This window comes from Trachurus trachurus, assembly GCF_905171665.1.
Source record: "Trachurus trachurus genome assembly, chromosome: 5".
Lineage (NCBI taxonomy): Eukaryota > Metazoa > Chordata > Actinopteri > Carangiformes > Carangidae > Trachurus > Trachurus trachurus.
Genome location: NC_139896.1, coordinates 2,166,273 through 2,186,835, shown reverse-complemented (window position 1 = coordinate 2,186,835; position 20,563 = coordinate 2,166,273). Strand labels below are relative to the sequence as shown.

The 20,563-nt window shown below is 41.3% G+C and overlaps 1 protein-coding gene across 1 annotated transcript; it reads left to right on the top strand.

Annotated features, from left to right (window-relative positions):
- Positions 1-8,799: 8,799 nt before the first annotated feature.
- On the top strand, positions 8,800-9,927 carry LOC310985544 (neurogenic differentiation factor 1-like; the record flags this gene model as incomplete). Its single annotated transcript, XM_083971159.1, has 1 exon — positions 8,800-9,927. The coding sequence occupies one exon, from the start codon at positions 8,800-8,802 to the stop codon at positions 9,925-9,927; it is 1,128 nt and encodes a 375-aa protein (XP_083827285.1).
- Between the last annotated feature and the right edge of the window lie 10,636 nt (positions 9,928-20,563).

Below are 20,563 nucleotides of genomic sequence, written 5' to 3'. Positions count from 1 at the left end.
CATGAAACGCAGAGCAACGTTCATTCTCTGCAGGTTTTTTTTTTTTTTTTGTACATTCACACGACTGAAGCATTGTCAACGTTCTTCTTTTTCTTTTTCTTTTTCTTTTTTTTTAACCAAAACTGCAAATGTTGACACGGACGCAGAGTGAGTTCAACATTTTGGCAAACTGGCCCATTGACATAATCCCTATAGTTTTAGGAGTTTATAGTTGTTACCTTTAATTGTCGGTGCAACCTGTTTTTAGAACGGCGGAGCAGAGCCGTGAGCTGCTCAGAGCTACGCTACGGAGGCTCATTATGGGATTTCTTGGTTTCCCTCCATCAAACTCACTAAATAGACAATCCAACAACTCCACAACGCTCTGGTGGACAAGTTGTGAGCTGCACATTCACCACGCTATGAGATAATAACACAACGTTACCAGACAGAGTTGTTTTAGAGGGAAATTCATGCAAAACCACTGATTTCAGGGACAGTTTTTCATCAACAGTCTCTGTATTTCCCTCTAAAACAACTCTGTCTGGTAACGTTGTGTTATTATCTCATAGCGTGGTGAATGTGCAGCTCACAACTTGTCCACCAGAGCGTTGTGGAGTTGTTGGATTGTGTATTTGATGAGTTTGATGAGGGAAACCAAGAAATCCCATAATGAGCCTCCGTAGCGTAGCTCTGAGCAGCTCACGGCTCTGCTCCGCTGTTCTAAAAACAGCTTGCACCGACAATTAAAGGTAACAAACCTACTGCTATGACTATAGGGATTATTATGGCAATGGGCCGATTTGCCAAAAATGTTGAACTATCCCTTTAAGTAAAAAAGTGTGAAGCTGCTGATATTGTAGGAGGGAAATTAATTTTGATCACTGCACATGTAATCTATCCTCACACACACACACACACGCTGACACACACTCCTCATGCTGTGGTGTTGACGTCTCTCCAAGGATTTCCAGTATGACAGATGGACAAAGCCCCACTCACTGCCCCCCCACCCCCCCACTACCACACACACACACACACACACACACACACACACACACACACACACACACACACACACACACACACACACACACACACACACACACACACACACACACACACACACACACACACAAACTCTGGGGATTGAGAGGAAGGTCATGTCATGTTTGTGTGTGTGTGTACTGGAGTGAAGTTTTATCTGTCCTCCATTTATTTTATTTTATTTTCAACTATAACAAACTAAATTCCCATCTCATACACTGCAAAAACTCAAAATCCTACCAAGAATATTTGTCTTATTTCAAGTCAAAATGTAATTTCTCGTCAAAACTAATCTAATTATACCTATTTACACATATACATACATAGTTATACATAAAAAGTAGCTTGTTTTTTTTTTTTTTTTACTTCTTTCAAGCAGATTTTCACTTGAAATACGTAGAAAAATCTGATAGTGGAGCAAGTTTTTCTTTCTTATTACAAGCACAAAAAACAGATTTTTCTACTTATTTCAAGTGAAAATGTGTTTGAAACAAGTGAAAATGATCTAAAAACAAGTTAATTTTTAGGTGATGAGTCTTATTTTAAGTGGAAAGAGATTAGTTTTGACTAGAAATGAGACATTTTGACAAGAAATAAGACAAATATTCTGGGAAAGATTTTGAGTTTTTGCAGTGTAAACGCACCTAGAGAAGGTGAGGGAGCATCTGAGCCATCATCTCTCATCATCATCATCATCATCATGTGTGGCCACACTCAGGGACCATGGAGACATTATGGCACATATACAGTATAATATATACATAGGCTGCTACAGTATCGCTCTTGAACGCCACTTGTGGAAGATGACGAATGGACGACAAGTGGGTCAACATGGAGGAAAGAAGCAGTTTGTGATCCAGACAGACTGATTTACAGAGTTATTAAGAAATGGGACGCAACTAAATGAAATTAAATGCAAATTCTGTTTTCATAAAATGTGTGTGTGTGTTGTTGTGTTGTGTGGTGTTGTGTGTGTGCAATGGGGACACAACAGGGCCTCACTCAGCCTCGTGGTATTCCCCTGCCGGCTGCACTCTGGGGGATGCAGCAGGAGGCCCGGCTCTGCTATTCCCATTCCAGGCTGCAGGTGTGGAATAGGACGAGCAGAGACCCGGGGGGAGGAGGTAGGGAGGAGGGGGGAGGAGGGGAGGAGGGGGGCAACAGGAAGCAGAAGCAGCTCGGACTTTAGGTGTGAAGATTATCCTGTAAAAGTAGCTCAGGCCAAAGCTGCGTTTACTCAGACTGTATAGGAGCGGTGGAAGAGCAGAACTGAACTCTTCTCCAGTTCAGGTGTTAAACTATACAACTATACAACTCCTCTGTGTCTCTAACCCTCCTCTCCTCCATGTGCATCATCTGTTTCCAACAATGAAGCCAGTGAGAAATCAATCCATGGAGCGGTGGATAAGGTTATTTATCACCTACCATGTTACCATGCTCGTAAAAGAGATTTTTTTAATCTCAAGCAATTTGCCTGGTAAAATAAAGGTTAAAAAAAATAAAAGTATATCTGTGTAGTCTTATCTGTCATCAACAATAATCTATCTATCTATCTATCTATCTATCTATCTATCTATCTATCTATCTATCTATCTATCTATCTATCTATCTATCTATCTATCTATCGTTCTATCTATCGTTCTATCTATCGTTCTATCTATCGTTCTATCTATCTATCTATCATCATAATAAACTTTATATCTAAGTTAAGGTATGAAGTTGTTATAAAGATCTGATGCAGTGAAAGTGTAAAAAAAAAAGTTTATATTACATTTTAATTACAATTTTTTGAGAGAGTTCGTTACAGTTTTTCTCCATTGGTTCGGCTCATTTCTCTAAACAGAAATTCCATTCTCATAAATCTAAGATCATTTGGTAAAACAGTGTTACAGTTCAGCTTCAGCACAACACCATAGATCACTTGCAAAAGCTCATCTCTCTCCCAAAATACTTCCCTCATGTGTCAAAACTAAATTTCCTTCTCAGTTTCCCAAAAATGCATCGTCCCTTTGGCATTGTGTGAGCACTGCAGAGGACCATTGAAATATCTATCTATCTATCTATCTATCTATCTATCTATCTATCTATCTATCTATCTATCTATCTATCTATCTATCTATCTATCTATCTATCTATCTATCTATCTATCTATCTATCAATCCTGATATATCGATTTTGGGTGAATAAGTGACAATTTTTTCTTCAAAGTGAGGAAATAAAATATTTTATATAAAAAACGAAATGTTTCAGTAACTAATTCAACATCAACGTCTCTCTCTCTCGTTCTCTGTATCCAGCTCTCTTTCTCAACATTAAACTTGATTAAATAACATTTTTCACCATAAAAAAACAACCTTAAACTTTCTAAAAATGTAGCCTACTGATGAATAAAAACTTTTATGGTTCGTGGTGTTTTACAGATTCAAAATCCAGAAGCTCTGCACCTTCATCCCTCAGGAGGAGGAGGAGGTTGTGTCAGTGCCATGAGTTTCAGTCTAGGTCTTCATTACCGATGTAACCACACACACACACACACACACACACACACACACACACACACACACACACACACACACACACACACACACACACACACACACACACACGCCCCTCGTGTGACCAAACAAACCCCGTCTGGTCGGAGCTTCCTCCTCCCGGGTGCGTTGAACTTGTTCATCAGCAGCAGCTTATCTCTGCTGGATGGATGGATGGATGGATGGATGGATGGATGGATGGATGGATGGATGGATGGATGGATGGATGGATGGATGGATGGATGGATGGATGGATGGATGGATGCTGCTGCTGCTGCTGGAAGAGGAAGAGGGGCCGGAGTGAGTGAAACACCTGCTCACATGCAACTTCAAGCTGTCACATGCGGTTAGTGTCATCAGCCGCCTGAGCCGCGGCACATCCAGACCCTCCACAGAGAGAGAGAGAGAGAGGGAGAGAGAGAGAAGGAGAGAGAGAGAGAGAGAGAGAGAGAGAGAGAGGGAGAGAGAGAGGGAGAGAGAGAGAGAGAGAGAGGGAGAGAGAGAGGGAGAGAGAGAGAGAGAGAGAGAGAGAGAGAGAGAGAGAGAGAGGGAGAGAGAGAGAGAGAGAGAGAGAGAGAGAGAGAATTTACTAAATTCAGTCATCACTTAATAACAATATGTGTACACACTAAAAACAGTTGGGTTAAAAAATAACCCCATTTTAACCCAACTGCTGGTTCATATAAGGACAAACCCCCTTTTTTTGGGGCTAATTTTAACCCAACAGGTTGGGTTATTCTTTTTGACCCAACTTTTGGGTTGAATATTCAACTGTTTCACTGAAATTACTTGAACAACCCAGGAATTGGGTTAAATTCATTGCCTATAACCCTGAAAATGGGTTACACTCTGGAAAAATAACCCAAAAATTTAACTCAACACCAATAACTCAGAAATTGGGTTACAGAAATAACCCAACATTTTTTTTAGTGTGTATGTTTTATATATAACAACTTGCAACAGTCTAATGATGCCCAATTTTTTTTAAGTTTCATGTCATTTAGACTATGTATAAGAGAGAGTGAGAACTTGATCAGCACACACAACACACATGCATAGGGTAAATCATTTTATGTATACTTTTTATTTATTTGTATATTGTTGTATATACTTGGTTTCATGATGAGTTGTATTGTGTCATTGATTCCTAATGCTTTGGCAACATAGTTCTTTAAACTGTCATGATGCCAATAAAGCGAATTTGAATAGAGAGAGCGAGAGCGAGAGCGAGAGAGAGAGAGAGAGAGAGAGAGAGAGAGAGAGAGAGAGAGAGAGAGAGAGAGAGAGAGAGAGAGAGAGAGAGAGAGAGAGCCACGGGCCAGCCACGCGCGCGTCAGCAGGAGTTGGATGAAGCGCGTGGAGGAGGAGGAGGAGGAGGAGGAGGAGCTTCGCCGCGGAGGTTAAAACCCGCAGCCCCCGCAGAGAGACCCGCACTCGGACTGAACTTCAGCTCCGGTTCATGGGCAGAGACACCGGACTGTGACCCGAGGAGGAGCCGAGAGGAACCGAGAGGAACCGAGAGAAACCGAGGGGAAGCAGCAGCATCAAGACACTTCAGCTCCGGTAAAGTTCACTCTGATTAATATTAATAATAATAATAATAATAATAATAATAATAATAATAATAATAATAATAATAATAATAATAATAATAATAATAATAATGATTTTTATTCAGCTTCTAACACATTTAGAGTTTAGATCCATCGCATCAGTTTGAAGCTTCTGGGTCTGAGAGTCAACAGGCAGTGGGTTTATTCTTACTTAAATCATTTGAAACTTACCTCACTTTTATCAATGGGACAATTTAAAGCCATAACTATACATCTTATTTTACCTCTAACTGCTCGAGCTTTTAACTATGTTTCAATTTACCCTAGTCACCTTAAATTCTGGTATTCTGTTATGTTTTTGTATGTTTCAAATGTCTTGTCTTCTGTCCTTGTGTGTTTTGTGTTTCATCTCGGCTATATTGTAAATGAGGTTACTCCTCAATATATCTCCGAGTTTAAATATGAAATGAAATGACTATTATCATTACTAGCCTATTATTCTTCTTATCTAATGAGAATAAAGTATAAAAGGGTGACAGTTCTGTTAACAAACAAGGTAGCCTATGAGAAACAACTTCTTGCCTTGGAAAAAAAAAGGAAAACTAAATACTACTGTACATTCGGACATAATGAACTTCTACAATATATAAAGTATAAAAGGCTTAATCTTAAAATGCTCCAGCAGACATTTAGCAAACAGCAGCTCAAACACGCACGCACGCAATTAATTTGTGCAGAGACATTAATACTTTTTTTTTTTTTTTTTTTTGAAAAGAGAAAAAAAAAAGTCTATTTCAATTCAATCTGAGTCTGAATCTGTCTGTCACTGATCTGGGGGATGTCGATCTTTCATTTAATCCCGCGCCACTCGTCGCTTCATCCGCGGAGAAAATCCTGCGATGCCCCAGATTGAGTCTCCTGTCAGGGGCGCGCGGGGCTTTACCAGTTCACAGGTTGACCGGGATTAACCGGAAACAGGGGGGGGGGAGGGGGGGATGGTGGTATAGTAGATATATGAAATAAAATAATATATATAGTATATAAAAAACAACAACAACAAATCTCCATCATGTGTCATAAAGGTGTTAAAGTCTCTGTGACGATTCGACCAATCAGAGAGAGGCCGAGGAGGAACTGTCCGGTGCTGAAACACTGAATTTCAACTTTTAGTCTTTTTTTTAAAATTATAATTGATATTATTGATAATGACAGTTCAGGTTAAATGGGCTCTACCCCCACACTTAATTAGTATTTCAAGTAACTTTTCAAACCTCTTTCTTTCCACCACCACCAGGATAAACTAATGGATTCATCTTTTCTGTTGACCCACAGCCTGTTAAACGTTAATATAGGCTATCTTAAATAATTGACTTTAAAATAAGTTAAAATACAGGAATCTATTGTCCATCTTTAAAAAAAAACCAAAAAACCCCATTAACCTAAGTGTAAATGAAGACAAACTTCTGCAGCTTGTTGAACATGAAGCTTCCAGAGAGAGTTAAAGATGATAAACATGGTTTATTCTCAGACATCTGGACCTTACTTTATATAGGCCTAAACTATAGATATGTGATATTTTACCATATAAATGTGTCGTCACACTGGATCAGAGATAAATAACTGAGTTGAACTGAGCAGCAGAGTCTAAAACAAAGGCTGTGAGGTGAGAAAAAATATCAGTAAATGTTCATTAAGAGTCAAATCTGCATCAGATCTGAATGTGAAAGTTAATTAAAGCTGTGAGCAGCGTTGAACAACCTCTCATGTTCCTGCCTCAGGAGGAGTTCGTTCAAGTACAAGGTGTGGAAATCGCAAAATCTGCGTCAAAATTAAAAATTCTAATCAAAGTGTTCAACTTTTTCATATGTCTAGGTGAAACTCATACAAGGGGCTCAACTTAGGGGGCGCTGTTGAGTCAATTTGTCCCGCCCACGTTGAACGACTTTAAAAATACGTACGTTTTTCGCAAGTCCTGACGTGTCGTGTGTGTGCAAAGTTGCTGTTTTTTGGAGCTTGAGAAAGGCTCCAAAAACACAAATCATTGGGGGAAAAAAAAGAATAACAACAAGATCCTCGTCATCGCTCGAGCTCTATATATAGAAGTATATATTTTTTAATTTAAATTTAAATTTTATTAGTTTATTTAGCAGTGACAGTCCACATCAATAAATATTGCCGTAGAAGGAAGGAGGAAGGAGGTACATAATATGCAAACAATAAAATGAGATCAACATGTTAATAAAATATAGACAAGGACAATATACAGGACACAACAAACATCATTAAACACTAAACAGTCACGCAGAGCAAAAGCAGACATAAAAAGCTTGCACAGCACAGCATATAAGATAAGATAAAACAGACCGACTCAATAAAAGGAGAGCTACAACAAGACATGCAGGACAGGTACATGTGTAAGTTAAAGGTGCAGTGTGTAATATTTGTCGAGGTCTATTGGCAAAATCTATGAATATATTTGTATTTGTGTATAATCGCTATAAAATAAAATTAGTTCGGTTTTCGTAGTCTTATAATTATTATTTTATATAAAACATATGTAGCAAGGGTCTTGCTTTAGAGAGCACCGCCATCTTGCGCCGCCATGTTTGTACGGCAGCCCGAAGGGAAAATCCAGCCAATCAGAGAGCACGATTCAAGAGTTTCAGCAGACATATCGTAAAATGGTTTAGATCTCATCAGGTGAATGGACACTCGTTCATATCAACAGTCAGTGGTTCAGTGTCTTGCTCAGGGAAACTTCAACTATTTGGGATATTTGGGAAAATCATCAAACCTTAAAGGGACACTTCACCCAAAATCGATAATTCACCACCAATCATCTACTCACCGTCATGATGCCAAGGAAGGGTTTGGAGAACTTTCAGAGTCATCAAAACTCTTTAGGAGTTCCAGGGGGGGTCCGGTTGGTGACGGGTTTTAATATAATGGCGGTGGATAGAGTTCACTTCTGATTGGTCCAAAACACACACTATGAAACATCCAGATACCTCCATACTGCTCGTCTGTACCATAGACTGTAAAAAGAATGGACGTAGCGTCCGTGACGTCCCCCATTGGTTCTGGGGAGTCGTTTTTGTGACTCCAACATGGCGGCCTGAACAGCGCCATGTTGGATTGGCCGGGCCGAGAACCCGCCCACTGGCCTCGAAGCTGCTCGGACCTGTCACTCAACGTTTCCGCGCCCTAATTGGCCAGAGTTTTAACCTAATAACAGTAAAACGGTAAAGTTAAAAAAAAATCCCCCCCCCTCAGAGTGTGTGTGGGGGTAGAAACTATCGATTGAGACCAAAAAACGTTCTGACACCAGGCTTTTATCATGTTTACTGAGGATGTAAAGTCGGCGATTTTAACATGGGGGTCTATGGAGAATGCTCCCTTCTGACACCAGCCCCCAGAGGAAGAAGAGGGGATTGCAGTTTGTTGAACGTGGAAGTGACTTCACTTCTCAGACCCACAACTGCCCCCTTGGTCTGTACTGACCCAAGTGTCCTGAAGCCAAGACATGGAAAAGTTCTTCGGAAAAATGAATGTGATCTCTGCTCCCAGTGGCTGCACGAGATTTGCTGCGAGATGTTCGATGGTCGTTGTACTGTGTAAACCATCGGGTGTTTGATGTAAAATGTAAAAATTACTCACTGTGTCTCTGTCTCTCTCTCCACAGGATCATGATGATTAAACCGTACGTGAGACAGACGGAGGGGGAGGAGGAGGAGGAGGAGGGGTGGATGGACGAGGACATGAGCTCGCCTGACGGGGACGGTGACGCCTCGGCCTCGTCACGCCATCGCCTCTACAGAGCAGCCAACCAGCAGCCGAGGGAGATGGGGAGCGAGGACATGGAGGAGGAGGACGAGGAAGAGGAGGAGGATGAAGGGGAAGAAGAGGAGGAGCAGGGAGGAGGAGGAGGAGGAGGACAGGAAGCGGAGAACAAGTCCAAACGACGAGGACCGAAGAAGAAGCGCATGACCAAAGCGCGTCAGGAGCGTTTCCGCGCGCGGCGGGTGAAGGCCAACGCCCGGGAGCGCTCGCGGATGCACGGGCTGAACGACGCGCTGGAGAACCTGCGCGGCATCATGCCCTGCCACTCCAAGACGCAGAAGCTGTCCAAGATCGAGACGCTGCGGCTCGCGCGCAACTACATCTGCGCCCTGTCGGAGGCGCTGGAGGGCGGCGTGTCCACGGAGAGCCGCGCCTTCATGGAGACGCTGTGCGAAGGCCTGTCGCAGCCCACCTCCAACCTGGTGGCCGGCTGCCTGCAGCTCGGCCCCGTAACCCCCAACAACAACGGCGGCGGCGTGATGCGGCCTGAGGACAGACACGGCGTGCGGACTCATCCTCATCATCCTCATCATCCTCACCATCCTCATCCTCATCACCATAGTTACTCGTCGCCGGGGTTACCCAGCCCGCCGTACGGCAGCTTCGACTCCGCCCACCTGCTGCACCTCCGCGCCGTGAAGGGCGGCGGCTACGAGAACCACTCGCCGCACGCCGAGTACAACGCCAGTGTGGGGACTCCGCCCTACGACGGCCCCCCGACCCCCCCGCTCAGCATCATCAGCAGCAGCAACAACAACAACAACAACAACAACATGGCGCCCAAACAGGAGCCGTCGCCCTCGCCGCACTACGCACCGCCGCCGCCGCCGCACCACCACTACTCCCCTGTCGGCGGCGCCACCGAGCACGGCCTGTTTCAGACTCAGAGCTCCGGCTACGACGTTCACTTGGACTACGACTCGTACCACCACCTGCCCCCCCCCAGACACGCCGCCGCCGTCTACAGAGACTAGAGACTAGAGACCGAGACCGCAGCGCTGCAGGACGACGGTCACGTTAGAAAACACTTGACTCAACGTTTTTACCAAATACGAAATCTTCTTCGCTTCGGACATTTTGAACCAGACGAGACGTTTCCTATGGATGAAGTTCATTTGTGACACTGAATGGAAAAAAAATAAGATGTAATAACTCAAAATAATGAGATACTTTCTCCACATAAGGAGATACCAAGTCAAAACTAGCTCAAAATAATGAGATACAATCTCAAAATAATCATAAAGTATCTCATTATTTTGACTTACTAACTCAAAATAATGAGAAACTTTCTCAAAATAATAAGATACTAAGTCAAAACTGTCTCAAAATGAAATACTTTCTCAAAATATTGAGATACTAAGTTAAAATTATGAGAAAGTATCTCAATATTTTGAGTTAGTATGTCAAAATAATGAGATACTTTCTCCACATACGGAGATACCAAGTCAAAACTAGCTCAAAATAATGAGATACAATCTCAAAGTAATCATAAAGTATCTCATTATTTTGACTCACTATTGTGAGTTAGTCAACATAATGAGATACTCTCTCAAAATAATAAGATACTAAGTCAAAACAATGAGAAAGTATCTCATTATTTTGACTTAGTAACTCAAAATAATGAGATACTTTCACGTTATTTTGACCGAGTATCTCATTATTTTGAGTTACTTGAGATACTTTCTCAAAATAATAAAATACTAAGTCAAAACTGTCTCAAAATGAAATACTTCCTCAAACTAATGAGATACGATCTCAAATATACGACAGAGTATAAAAAAATCACAAACTTTGAGAATAAAGTCAAAAATTTACGACTTTATTCACGTAGTGTTATGACTTTTCTCTCGTAGGAAATGTACGACTTTATTCTTGTAAATTTACGACTTTATTCTCGAAGTCATTGTTTTTTTGTTTTTTTCTCAATGTGGCCCTAATACTCCGTTGTACAAATGAGATACTAAGTCAATAAAAGGAGATACACTACTATCTCAAAATAATGAGACACTTCCTCAAAAATAATGAGATAGTAGCTCAAATGAGTATAATCAGATGCTAAATCATTAATTTAACTTATTTTGAGTTATAAGATCTTGTTGTTTTCCATCAAGTGGCAGAAATGGACTTCCATACATCCTGATGTTTTCTTTTGTAATATAAGCACTTCTTCTTTAGCTTTGGCAACATCAGATGTTCTACATAAATTAAAGTATTTTTTATTTATTCTCTAATTTAATACAGTATATATGGGCTTTTATCTGATGTGTGCAGGTGTCTGGTTCTTTCCCTTCTGTATATATTTATACACACACAGTAAATCTGTGCTCTTTGTTTCTTAGACGGGTAGTTTTGTCTCTTTTACTGTTTGTTTTTTCTTCTTTTGTGTCAAATTTTTTCTTCTTTGTTGGGTTTAATTTTTTAATGTTTTGCACCGGAGCGACAGATGGAGGAGGTTGATGTGTTAGCACGATGTAGCTGAGAGAAAGAGAGAGAAAGAAAGAAAGAGGAGGGAGGTGAAGGAGAAGAAGCAGAAAACAACAACAAAACCCCCACAGCAGCATTCTCAGGTTAACATGTGAAAATGAAAAATCTAATTTCCAACAGGTTTTTACATTGGTACCATGTGATTTTTCTCTTGTTCTTGTTTTGTTTTGTTTTATTTGTTGTTATTAAAATAAAAAATGAAATCTACAGATTCTCTCTCTGTATTTCTGGATGGATGGATGGATGGATGGATGGGTGGACTGATGGATATCCTGTTTGTGTCTCATCTCTTCGGCCCCAGACCTCGGTGCTTTAGCTGCACTAATCCTCTGCCCGTCTTTTAATGAAGGGGGTTGTGGGGGGGTGAGAGGGGGGGTGGATGTGCGAGGCAGATTGTCAGATAAAGATTTACGATGAACATGGCCGCCGCGGCCGCCGGCTACAAAGACTTTTCTTCCCCACTGACACTGGGACGGTTGGTTTTAATCCTGGTCTGAGGCGAGCGCATTTTTATCATTATACACACGACGTCTGTATGTGTCATGGCTGGAGGAGGAGGATAGGCGTAAAACACAGGAGTTAATCTAATGATTTAATATAAATGGTTTCAGTTTCTTCTATTGGTACAGTACAGTTTATATTTTGCACAGATTTGTTTTTCTATTTCTTGTCTTTTCTCCAAAAGGCATAAAGTTACAGATGACACAGTCCCTTTACATTTTAAACAATATAATTTGTTTGTATTTTCATCTTTTACATTTTCAAAATGATAGAAAAGGAAAAGGTCTGGGCACCCTGCATAGTTAGTAGCTAGTAGTTGTGTAGATTTGAGCGACAGTGGCTCAGGAGCGACAGTGGGTTGAATCCCGCTCCGTCCCAGTCGCTTTGAGCAAGACACTTTACCCTTTGTTGTTTTAGAGGTAAATATAGAGACTGTTTGCCGAAAAACTGTCCCTGAAGGCAACGTGCATCAGCAGTTTTGCATGTGCAGTGATCAAAATTAATTTCCCTCCTACAATATCAGCAGCTTCACACTTTTTTACCTAAAGGGATAGTTCAACATTTTGGAAAATTGGCCCATTGCCATAATCCCTATAGTCTTAGCAGTAGGTATTCACCACGCTATGAGATAATAACACAACGTTACCACACAGAGTTGTTTTAGAGGGAAATTCATGCAAAACCACTAATGCACGTTGCCTTCAGGGACAGTTTTTTTTATCAACAGTCTCTGTATTTCCCTCTAAAACAACTCTGTGTGGTAACGTTGTGTTATTATCTCATAGCGTGGTGAATGTGCAGCTCACAACTTGTCCACCAGAGCGTTGTGGAGTTGTTGGATTGTGTATTTGATGAGTTTGATGAGTTTGAAACCAATAAATCCCATAATGAGCCTCCGTAGCGTAGCTCTGAGCAGCTCACGGCTCTGCTCCGCCGTTCTAAAAACAGCTTGCACCGACAATTAAAGGTAACGAACCTACTGCTATGACTATAGGGATTATGGCAATGGGACAATTTGACTAAATGTTGAACTATCCCTTTAAAGAGGAGTCACTTCTTCTCCTCCTCTGGTCAGTGTGAGGAGTCGACCACCCACTGAGAGGTCAGCGTGACGGGGGTCGTAGGGTCACCGTGGGTCACGACTCACTGGTGGGAATCGGTCTGAGAGAGTCGCTGGTCGCGGTCGCCCTGTTGCACCTTCATCACCATCATCATCATCATCATCATCATCATCAGTCCCCCCCCTCCCCGTCCTGTAAAGGAGCGAGCGTTTGGCTCAGCGTGAGGAGAGACGACGTATTATAGACCAAACGCTCATAATCCTGATAAACACGCTGATGAACAGCCCAGGCTTGACCTGCAGCGGGACAAATATACAGCTTTGTTTTCATGTGGATTAGTATAAGCTGCAGTGTGTGTGTGTGTGTGTGTGTGTGTGTGTGTGTGTGTGTGTTTCTGTGTGTTTGTGTGTGTTGCTGTTGCTAACTGAGGAAAAACCACAAACTAACTTAAAAGCAGCAGGAAGAAAAACACACACACACACACACACAGCCATCCACATCCACAGACTCTTCATTTACCCACATGATGGATGATGGACTGATCGTTTTAGGGTAAAGAAGAAAAAAGAAAGAGGTTTGTCTTTTGAAAGAGAGACTTTTACACCCGAGACAAAGAGGAGGCAGCGTTCGTCCTTACCCCCTTTTTGACCTTTGACCCCTCTCTGAGGACGGAGATCCTCCTCCTACGACTCTCCTGAGCTTCTGGAAACGTCTGTGAAGGAAATACACAACATTTATAGGACGAATCTCCAAAACCAGCATTCGAACAATAGTGACGGACGAGAGTTTCACTATATATATCTAATTTTTCATGTTACTACAGTATATCGCCGTTTAGACTATTCTGATGTTTGTAAAGTCTATAAAACCAATGATTGGACAAACATTACTATTTCTGTGTGCACATTTTTGTAATTAGTCATGGTTATCATAGATTAGCCGGGCTAACGGTTAGCTACCTGTTTAACTTTAATAACTCAGTGACTCAATAAACGCTCCATGAAAAAATATTTTCTCCAGCGGATATCTGAGTTCCAACATGACTGAGCTAACTGGAGTAGTTTCATGCCGTGTCCCACAACGGGAGGGTTTTAACAGCTGACGTCCTGGTGTTAGCTTAGCTACGGCCGTTAGCTTAGCTGCTGCCGTTAGCTTAGCTACCGTTAGCTTAGCTACCGTTAGCTTAGCTACCGTCAGCTGTCCCTGTCAGCTGCAGCCACTGATGCTTTCTAGACACTGTGATTCCCCCAAACTGAATAAATACAACACATAGCAACACAAAACACACACACAGAAATAGTAATGTTTCTTCAATCATTTCAGATTTGTCTAAACGGTGATAGGGCGTGAAAAATATGATATATAGCTAAACTCTCGTTCACTATTGATCTCATTCAAATTACGTGCTGGTTTTCTACCCTGAAGTAGAATGTAAACAACAAGGAGATTCGGTCTATAAAGTCGGATAATATATTTCTTTATAGTTTAAAGGGACATTGTGTAACTTCTCCTGTTATCTATTCACGACAATCGATTATTTGGTTCTTCAGTCTGTTTTTCATTAACCTATCATTCACCTGCAGTCGGGCAGACGGCCGTCGCTAACAAACCAGATGTAATTTTAGTCACAGAAGTCCAGAGAAAGACGGTAAAAAAATACCACATCGCCATGACAACAACATATTGTCACGTGTATTGTTTTGCCTCGTGCTGACGGACCACTTGTTTACATAGAGGCTTGTTTATGCCGTTACGTGCAGCGGCTGTCGTCCGTCTGCCGTCTGCCCAATTTCACGTGAATGCAGCATGAAAAATACCATTGAGTTGCTTGTGATGTACAACCACAACGCTAGATGGGAGGAATTCCTACACAATGTCCCTTTAAAGATGAGGTAGCCCTTTAATTTACAGGCCGCTAATTACGTCAAGAAATAAAAATTCATATAAACATATAGCCAAGAAATAACGATTGATTGCGTAGAAATAGTTCACAAATAACGATTGTCAATTGCAAAGACTTGGTGGAGAAAAGTTCTGTCCCTTCCCAAAAATTCAAAGCATAAAAATCATGTGTAATGTTTTGACTTTATGAGAAACACGACCTTACTATGAAATTGACCGTTATTTCTAGGCTATTTCTTGACATTGTTATACAATTAATAGTTATTTCTTGACATTACTATGCAATTAATTGTTATTTCTTGGCTATTTCTTGACATTATTATGTAATTAACGGCCTGTAAATTAAAGGGTTACTTTTAAAGGGTTGATTTTAAAGGGGAATTATTATTTATATTTGCAATAATATCTGGAAGTGAGTATTTAATGCTAGTGTAACTGTGGTGAAAGTGTCTATAACATTTAAACAATTCAATATGAGGACTAACATAAGAATGTGATAGATCAATATTCCTTATTAATTCTTGTTTACTCTGTTTAATAGATGTTTTTAAAGGGAAATTCACATTTTTCCAATATTTAAAGCAGAAGTGAGTGATATATTTGTGTTAATATAAGTCTTAAATAGTTATATCTTCCGACAGCAATCACTTCTATAGAGTGTTTGGACTGAAACACGGGTCTGTCAGTCACTCTGCTCTGCTCTGAGCCGAAGAGAAAACATTTATCGTATCCTACAGTTTTTATCCAATGAGGAGAGAGAACGGCATGCAGGGCTGTGTGTGCAGCCAAGGAACGCCGTGAATGTGGTGACGTAGGGACGAGGACTGTTATGGTGCGTTCAAGGAAACTCGTATTTTTCCGACCGTGAAGTGGTACCAGTTCGATCTGGTACGAGTTCACGGGTCAGAAGTTACGAGTGGCCGTTATAGTGACTTTCACCGGTAAAACAGGTCGGAGAAACACGAGTGGGTTGCCTGGAACGCTACAAAGTCGTAAGTTGTGACTTGAAGCTGTAATTTACGATTTCAAAAGCCTGCCTGGAACGCAGCATTAGCGAAAACGACCGGATCGCTTACTTCTGCTTTAACCAAAGATTACATAATTCTTATTGTGGCTGTGAAATCTGACTTGATATAACAATACGACATAGGCTACAAAGTGTGTGTGTGTTGGTTTTAATGCATGGACAGTGTGTGTGTGTGTGTGTGTGTTATTTGGGATAAAACAGTATTAAGCAGCTGATCAGAGCTCAGTCTCTGAATGGGTGCATTAACTCACTAATCCTGAGGGGGGAGAGGGGCAGTTCTTCTTCTTCATCTCCCCCCTCCCTCCCTCCCCATGGACACGCAGCAGCAGGAAGCTATTGTGCACAAACACAACACAACACAACACAACACTGCAAAAACTCAAAATCTTTCCAAGAATATTTGTCTTATTTCTTGTCAAAATGTCTCATTTCTAGTCAAAACTAAACTCTTTCCTCTTAAAATAAGACTCATCACCTAAAAATGAACTTGTTTTTAGATCATTTTCACTTGTTTCAAACTAATTTTCACTTGAAATAAGTAGAAAAATCTGCCAGTGAAAGCAAGTTTTATTGTGTTTGTAATAAGAAAGAAAAACTTGCTCCGCTATCAGATTTTTCTACTTATTTCAAGTGAAAATCTGCTTGAAAGAAGTAAAAAGTGTCTAAAAACAAGCTACTTTTTATGTGATGAGTCTTATTTTAAGTAGAATGAGATTTGTTTTGACTAGAAATAAGACAAATATTCTTGGTAAGATTTTGAGTTTTTGCAGTGAACACTGAACACAACACAACTACTAATATGAAATAAACAACTCACCCTCTCTCCTTCATGATGAAACTGGTCTGTGGATAAACAGCGCCACTGGGTGGTGAGAGTTGGAACTGCTGTTTAAAACAACGATGTAGTTTGAGCTTTTGTCCACTGGGTGGCGCCGTCTGACAACCTGCAGTAGAAACACAGTGGAGTCACTACTGATCTAAGTTATTATTAATAATCAATGTGAGTTGAAGGAGAAAATTGAAAAAATACAGATTCATGGGGATCCTGAAGGCCACAGCCGTTAGACATAAACCAAGGCACCAACAGAGGACCTCCTTTTTTCTTTCTTTTTTTCTTGTACTTTCTTTATTCTTTTTCTTGCCTTTAATTATATGTTAAATGTTTATAATTTTTTTTACTATTTTGGGTTATTTTAATTATTAAAAGTTGTCTGTTTTTATGCTGCTCTTCTTTTTACGTTTCCAGTTCTTACTGTCAAATGTTTTGTCTTTATGTAAAAAACATTGAGTTAAACCTTTGGTATGAAATTATACTATATAAATGAGGATGTATTACCTTACCTTCTCCTCCTCCTCCTCCTCCTCCTTCATCTTCTCCTCCTCCTCCTCCTTCTTCTCTTTACTACTTCTTTTCCTCTTTCTCCTCATTCCCCTCCTTCTTCTCCTTCATCTTCTCCTCCTCCTCCTCCTCCTCCTTCTTCTCTTCTCCTCTTTCTCCTCCTCCTTCTCCTTCATCTCCTCCTTCTTCTCTTCTCCTCTTTCTCCTTCTCCTTCATTTCCTCCTCTTTCTCATTCTCCTCCTCCTTCCCTCGCCTCTTTCTCCTCACCCTCCATCTTCTTCTCCTCTTTCCTCCTCCCCTCCTCCTCCTTCTTCTCCTTCGCCTTCTTCTTCATCTCCTCCTCCTCCTCCTTCTTCTCTTCTCCTATTTCTCCTCCTCCTACTTCTTTTCCTCTTCCTCCTCTTTCGCGTCTTTAAGCACTTGCAAAAGTGCGTTATAAATAAAATGTATTATTACTGTATTATTATTTCTTCTCCTCCTCCTCCTCCTCCTCCTCCTCCTCCTCTGGTTGTAGGTTGAGCTTGTGTCCACTAGGTGTCACCACCAGACAACCTGTAGTAGAAACACGGTGGCGTCTCGAGCTGCTTCACTGACCTGAGATTCAACATATCAACATGTTTTACTGCAACAAACCAACACAGTTTTAATATTATACATCAGATTAGTTAGTGATGTTACATAAATAAATGTTGTTGTTGTTGTGTTTGTGCAGGTTAAGCGTTCATTTATAAGATAAGATGTGAAAAGAGAATGAGATATTGCTATTAGGCTACTCTTTTGTAGGAATAATAGGCTAGTAAAAACATAGTTTCAATGAAGCCGGTGAGAAATCAATCCATGGAGCGGTGGATAACGTTATTCATCATCTACCATGTTACCATGTGTATATCTGTGTAGTCTTATCTGTCATCAACAAGAGCTTATACAGGTTAAGGTGCACGTTTGTGTGGCGGTGAGTCATTTACTTAACCATCACAATTACTCTGATGTAACAAAGAAAATGTAGCAGAGTTAAAGGGGAATTCCGGTCATTTTTTTTTTACCCCTAAATCGTTGTCCTGATGGTCACCCAGTGTTGTGGAGTAAAAAAACGCGACTAAAATTGATGCAGGCAGGTTACCATGGCTACCCGGCGCTAGGGATAGCCACAACGCTAACCCATGGGGGCAATTCTTTCAACCACAACAAACACTCAGAAAACAATCAGATATCTCTGGTACATGACTGGAATCCTTAGAGACACCACTGAACTCATATAGTGTAGAGTAGAAACAGTAGAAACTTTGTGTTTTTGCATGTAGCCACTCACCTCAGATAGCTGAACTCTGAAACATCCCAGAAAGACGTTACTATCCCATCACAGAGAGAAACTAACACTTTGTCCTTGTTGTGATGATTTCTTTACTAAAATAAACGGTCAGAGATATTCTGGACATCACCACTGCACTGCTCCACCGGTTATTATGTAAAGAAATCATCACAACAAGGACAAAGTGTTTGTTTCTGTGATGGGATAGTAATGTCTTTCAGGATGTTTCAGAGTTCAGCTATCTGAGGTGAGTGGCTACATGCAAAAACACAAAGTTTATACTGTTTCTACTCTACACTATATGAGTTCAGTGGTGTCTCTAAGGATTCCAGTCATGTACCAGAGATATCTGATTGTTTTCTGAGTGTTTGTTGTGGTTGAAAGAATTGCCCCCATGGGTTAGCGTTGTGGCTATCCCTAGCGCCGGGTAGCCATGGTAACTCTGGTTTGTCTGCATCAATTTTAGTCGCATTTTTTGCATCAGGACAATGATTTAGGGTCAAAAATGACCGGAATTCTCCTTTTGCTAAAACATCTTGCATAGTTCCTCTTTGCAAACACACAAAACCGATACGGGAAAGACAAAAACTAACAAACAAACAACAAAACTAAACAAAAAGGAACCTGTCCGTGCAGCAGAATGAGTGAGTGAGTGAGTGAGTGAGTGAGTGAGTGAGTGAGTGAATCGTATTAACCTATATGTAAACTGGTTGATGGAGTGAGTTTTGGATGTGAATAATCAGGCTAATGAAGCTACCTGGGGACTCTCTCTCTGCACGCAGCAGCAGATCCTATCAAACTCTGCAATTATTTACCATGAAAGGACACGAAAAAGGATTAATCAAGGAAATCGGACTGATTAAATCTTCAAAGGCGGAGGGAGGGAAGGGGGGAGGAAGGGAGGGAGGGAGGAGGAAGGGAGGAAGAGAAGGGGGGAGGTGGTCGCAGCAGCTTTTATCCTGGAGGTGGAAAAAATGAAAAACAGAGAGCGCTCTCCAGGACGAAAAAACCTCCCCCAAAAAAACGCTCTTATTTCAATTTAATGATAAATTCCACTTTGAGTTTTAAGTGAAGCTTCTTCAAAAGGGATAGTTCACCCAAAATTGAAATTTCATTCAACTCATTATCTCCTCCCCCTCATGTGGACTAAGGGCTGGGAGAAGTTTCAGAGTCCCCCGTGGCTTCTCTGAGTTACAGGGGGTCTTGGTGTAGCAGTGCATGTCCATATGACGGTTGCAAATGGATACCAACTGTCTTCGTAACAAAAAGACACACCAAAAAACATCCAAATACCTCCATGCTGCTCGTATGTAATGTCCGTCTTGTATTGAAGCCCCGGCATGAGAAATTGTCCCCAAAAAAATTAAGTAAGTCTATATTTCAAGTCCATGAACGGGGAAGGAACCAGGAAGAGGAGCTTCGAGAAGCTTCTGCTACAAAACAAGCTTGAAATACGAGCTGTGTCTCAATTCAGGGGCTGCAGCCTTCGGAGGACCCAGCCTACGCGGTCTCCGGAGGCAACGGCTTCGGAGGCTCCTCCGTCGGTAAATGAGACGGTCTAGCCATCAGAGCATTTCCTGATTGCATCTGAATGTAAACAAAGGCCCGAACGTAAACAACAGCGTAACGTTAAACATTTGAAAGTGGCGCCTGCAACGGCTCTTCCGCTTCTCCGCTCCTCACTTTTTTTTTCTTTCTTTTTTTTAATAAGTAGAATAAATACACGGGCAGTTATCATTAATATACTAATAAACAAACAACTGAACAGCAGCCAGGGGGGGGGGGGGGCTTCAGGCTATTAAGTGAATAGAAAATAAAGAGCAGAGTGATATGTTTTCATAGCTTTATTATCATTTGAGTCAGATGCTTTGCCTCCGCTCCTCACCTGTGCGGACAGCAGAGCTCAGCTCAGCGGGCGACCGCGCCTCCGAGCCGGCCGCAGAGCCGGGTTACCGTGGCTACAGCACAGAGCTCCTACGTTCGATA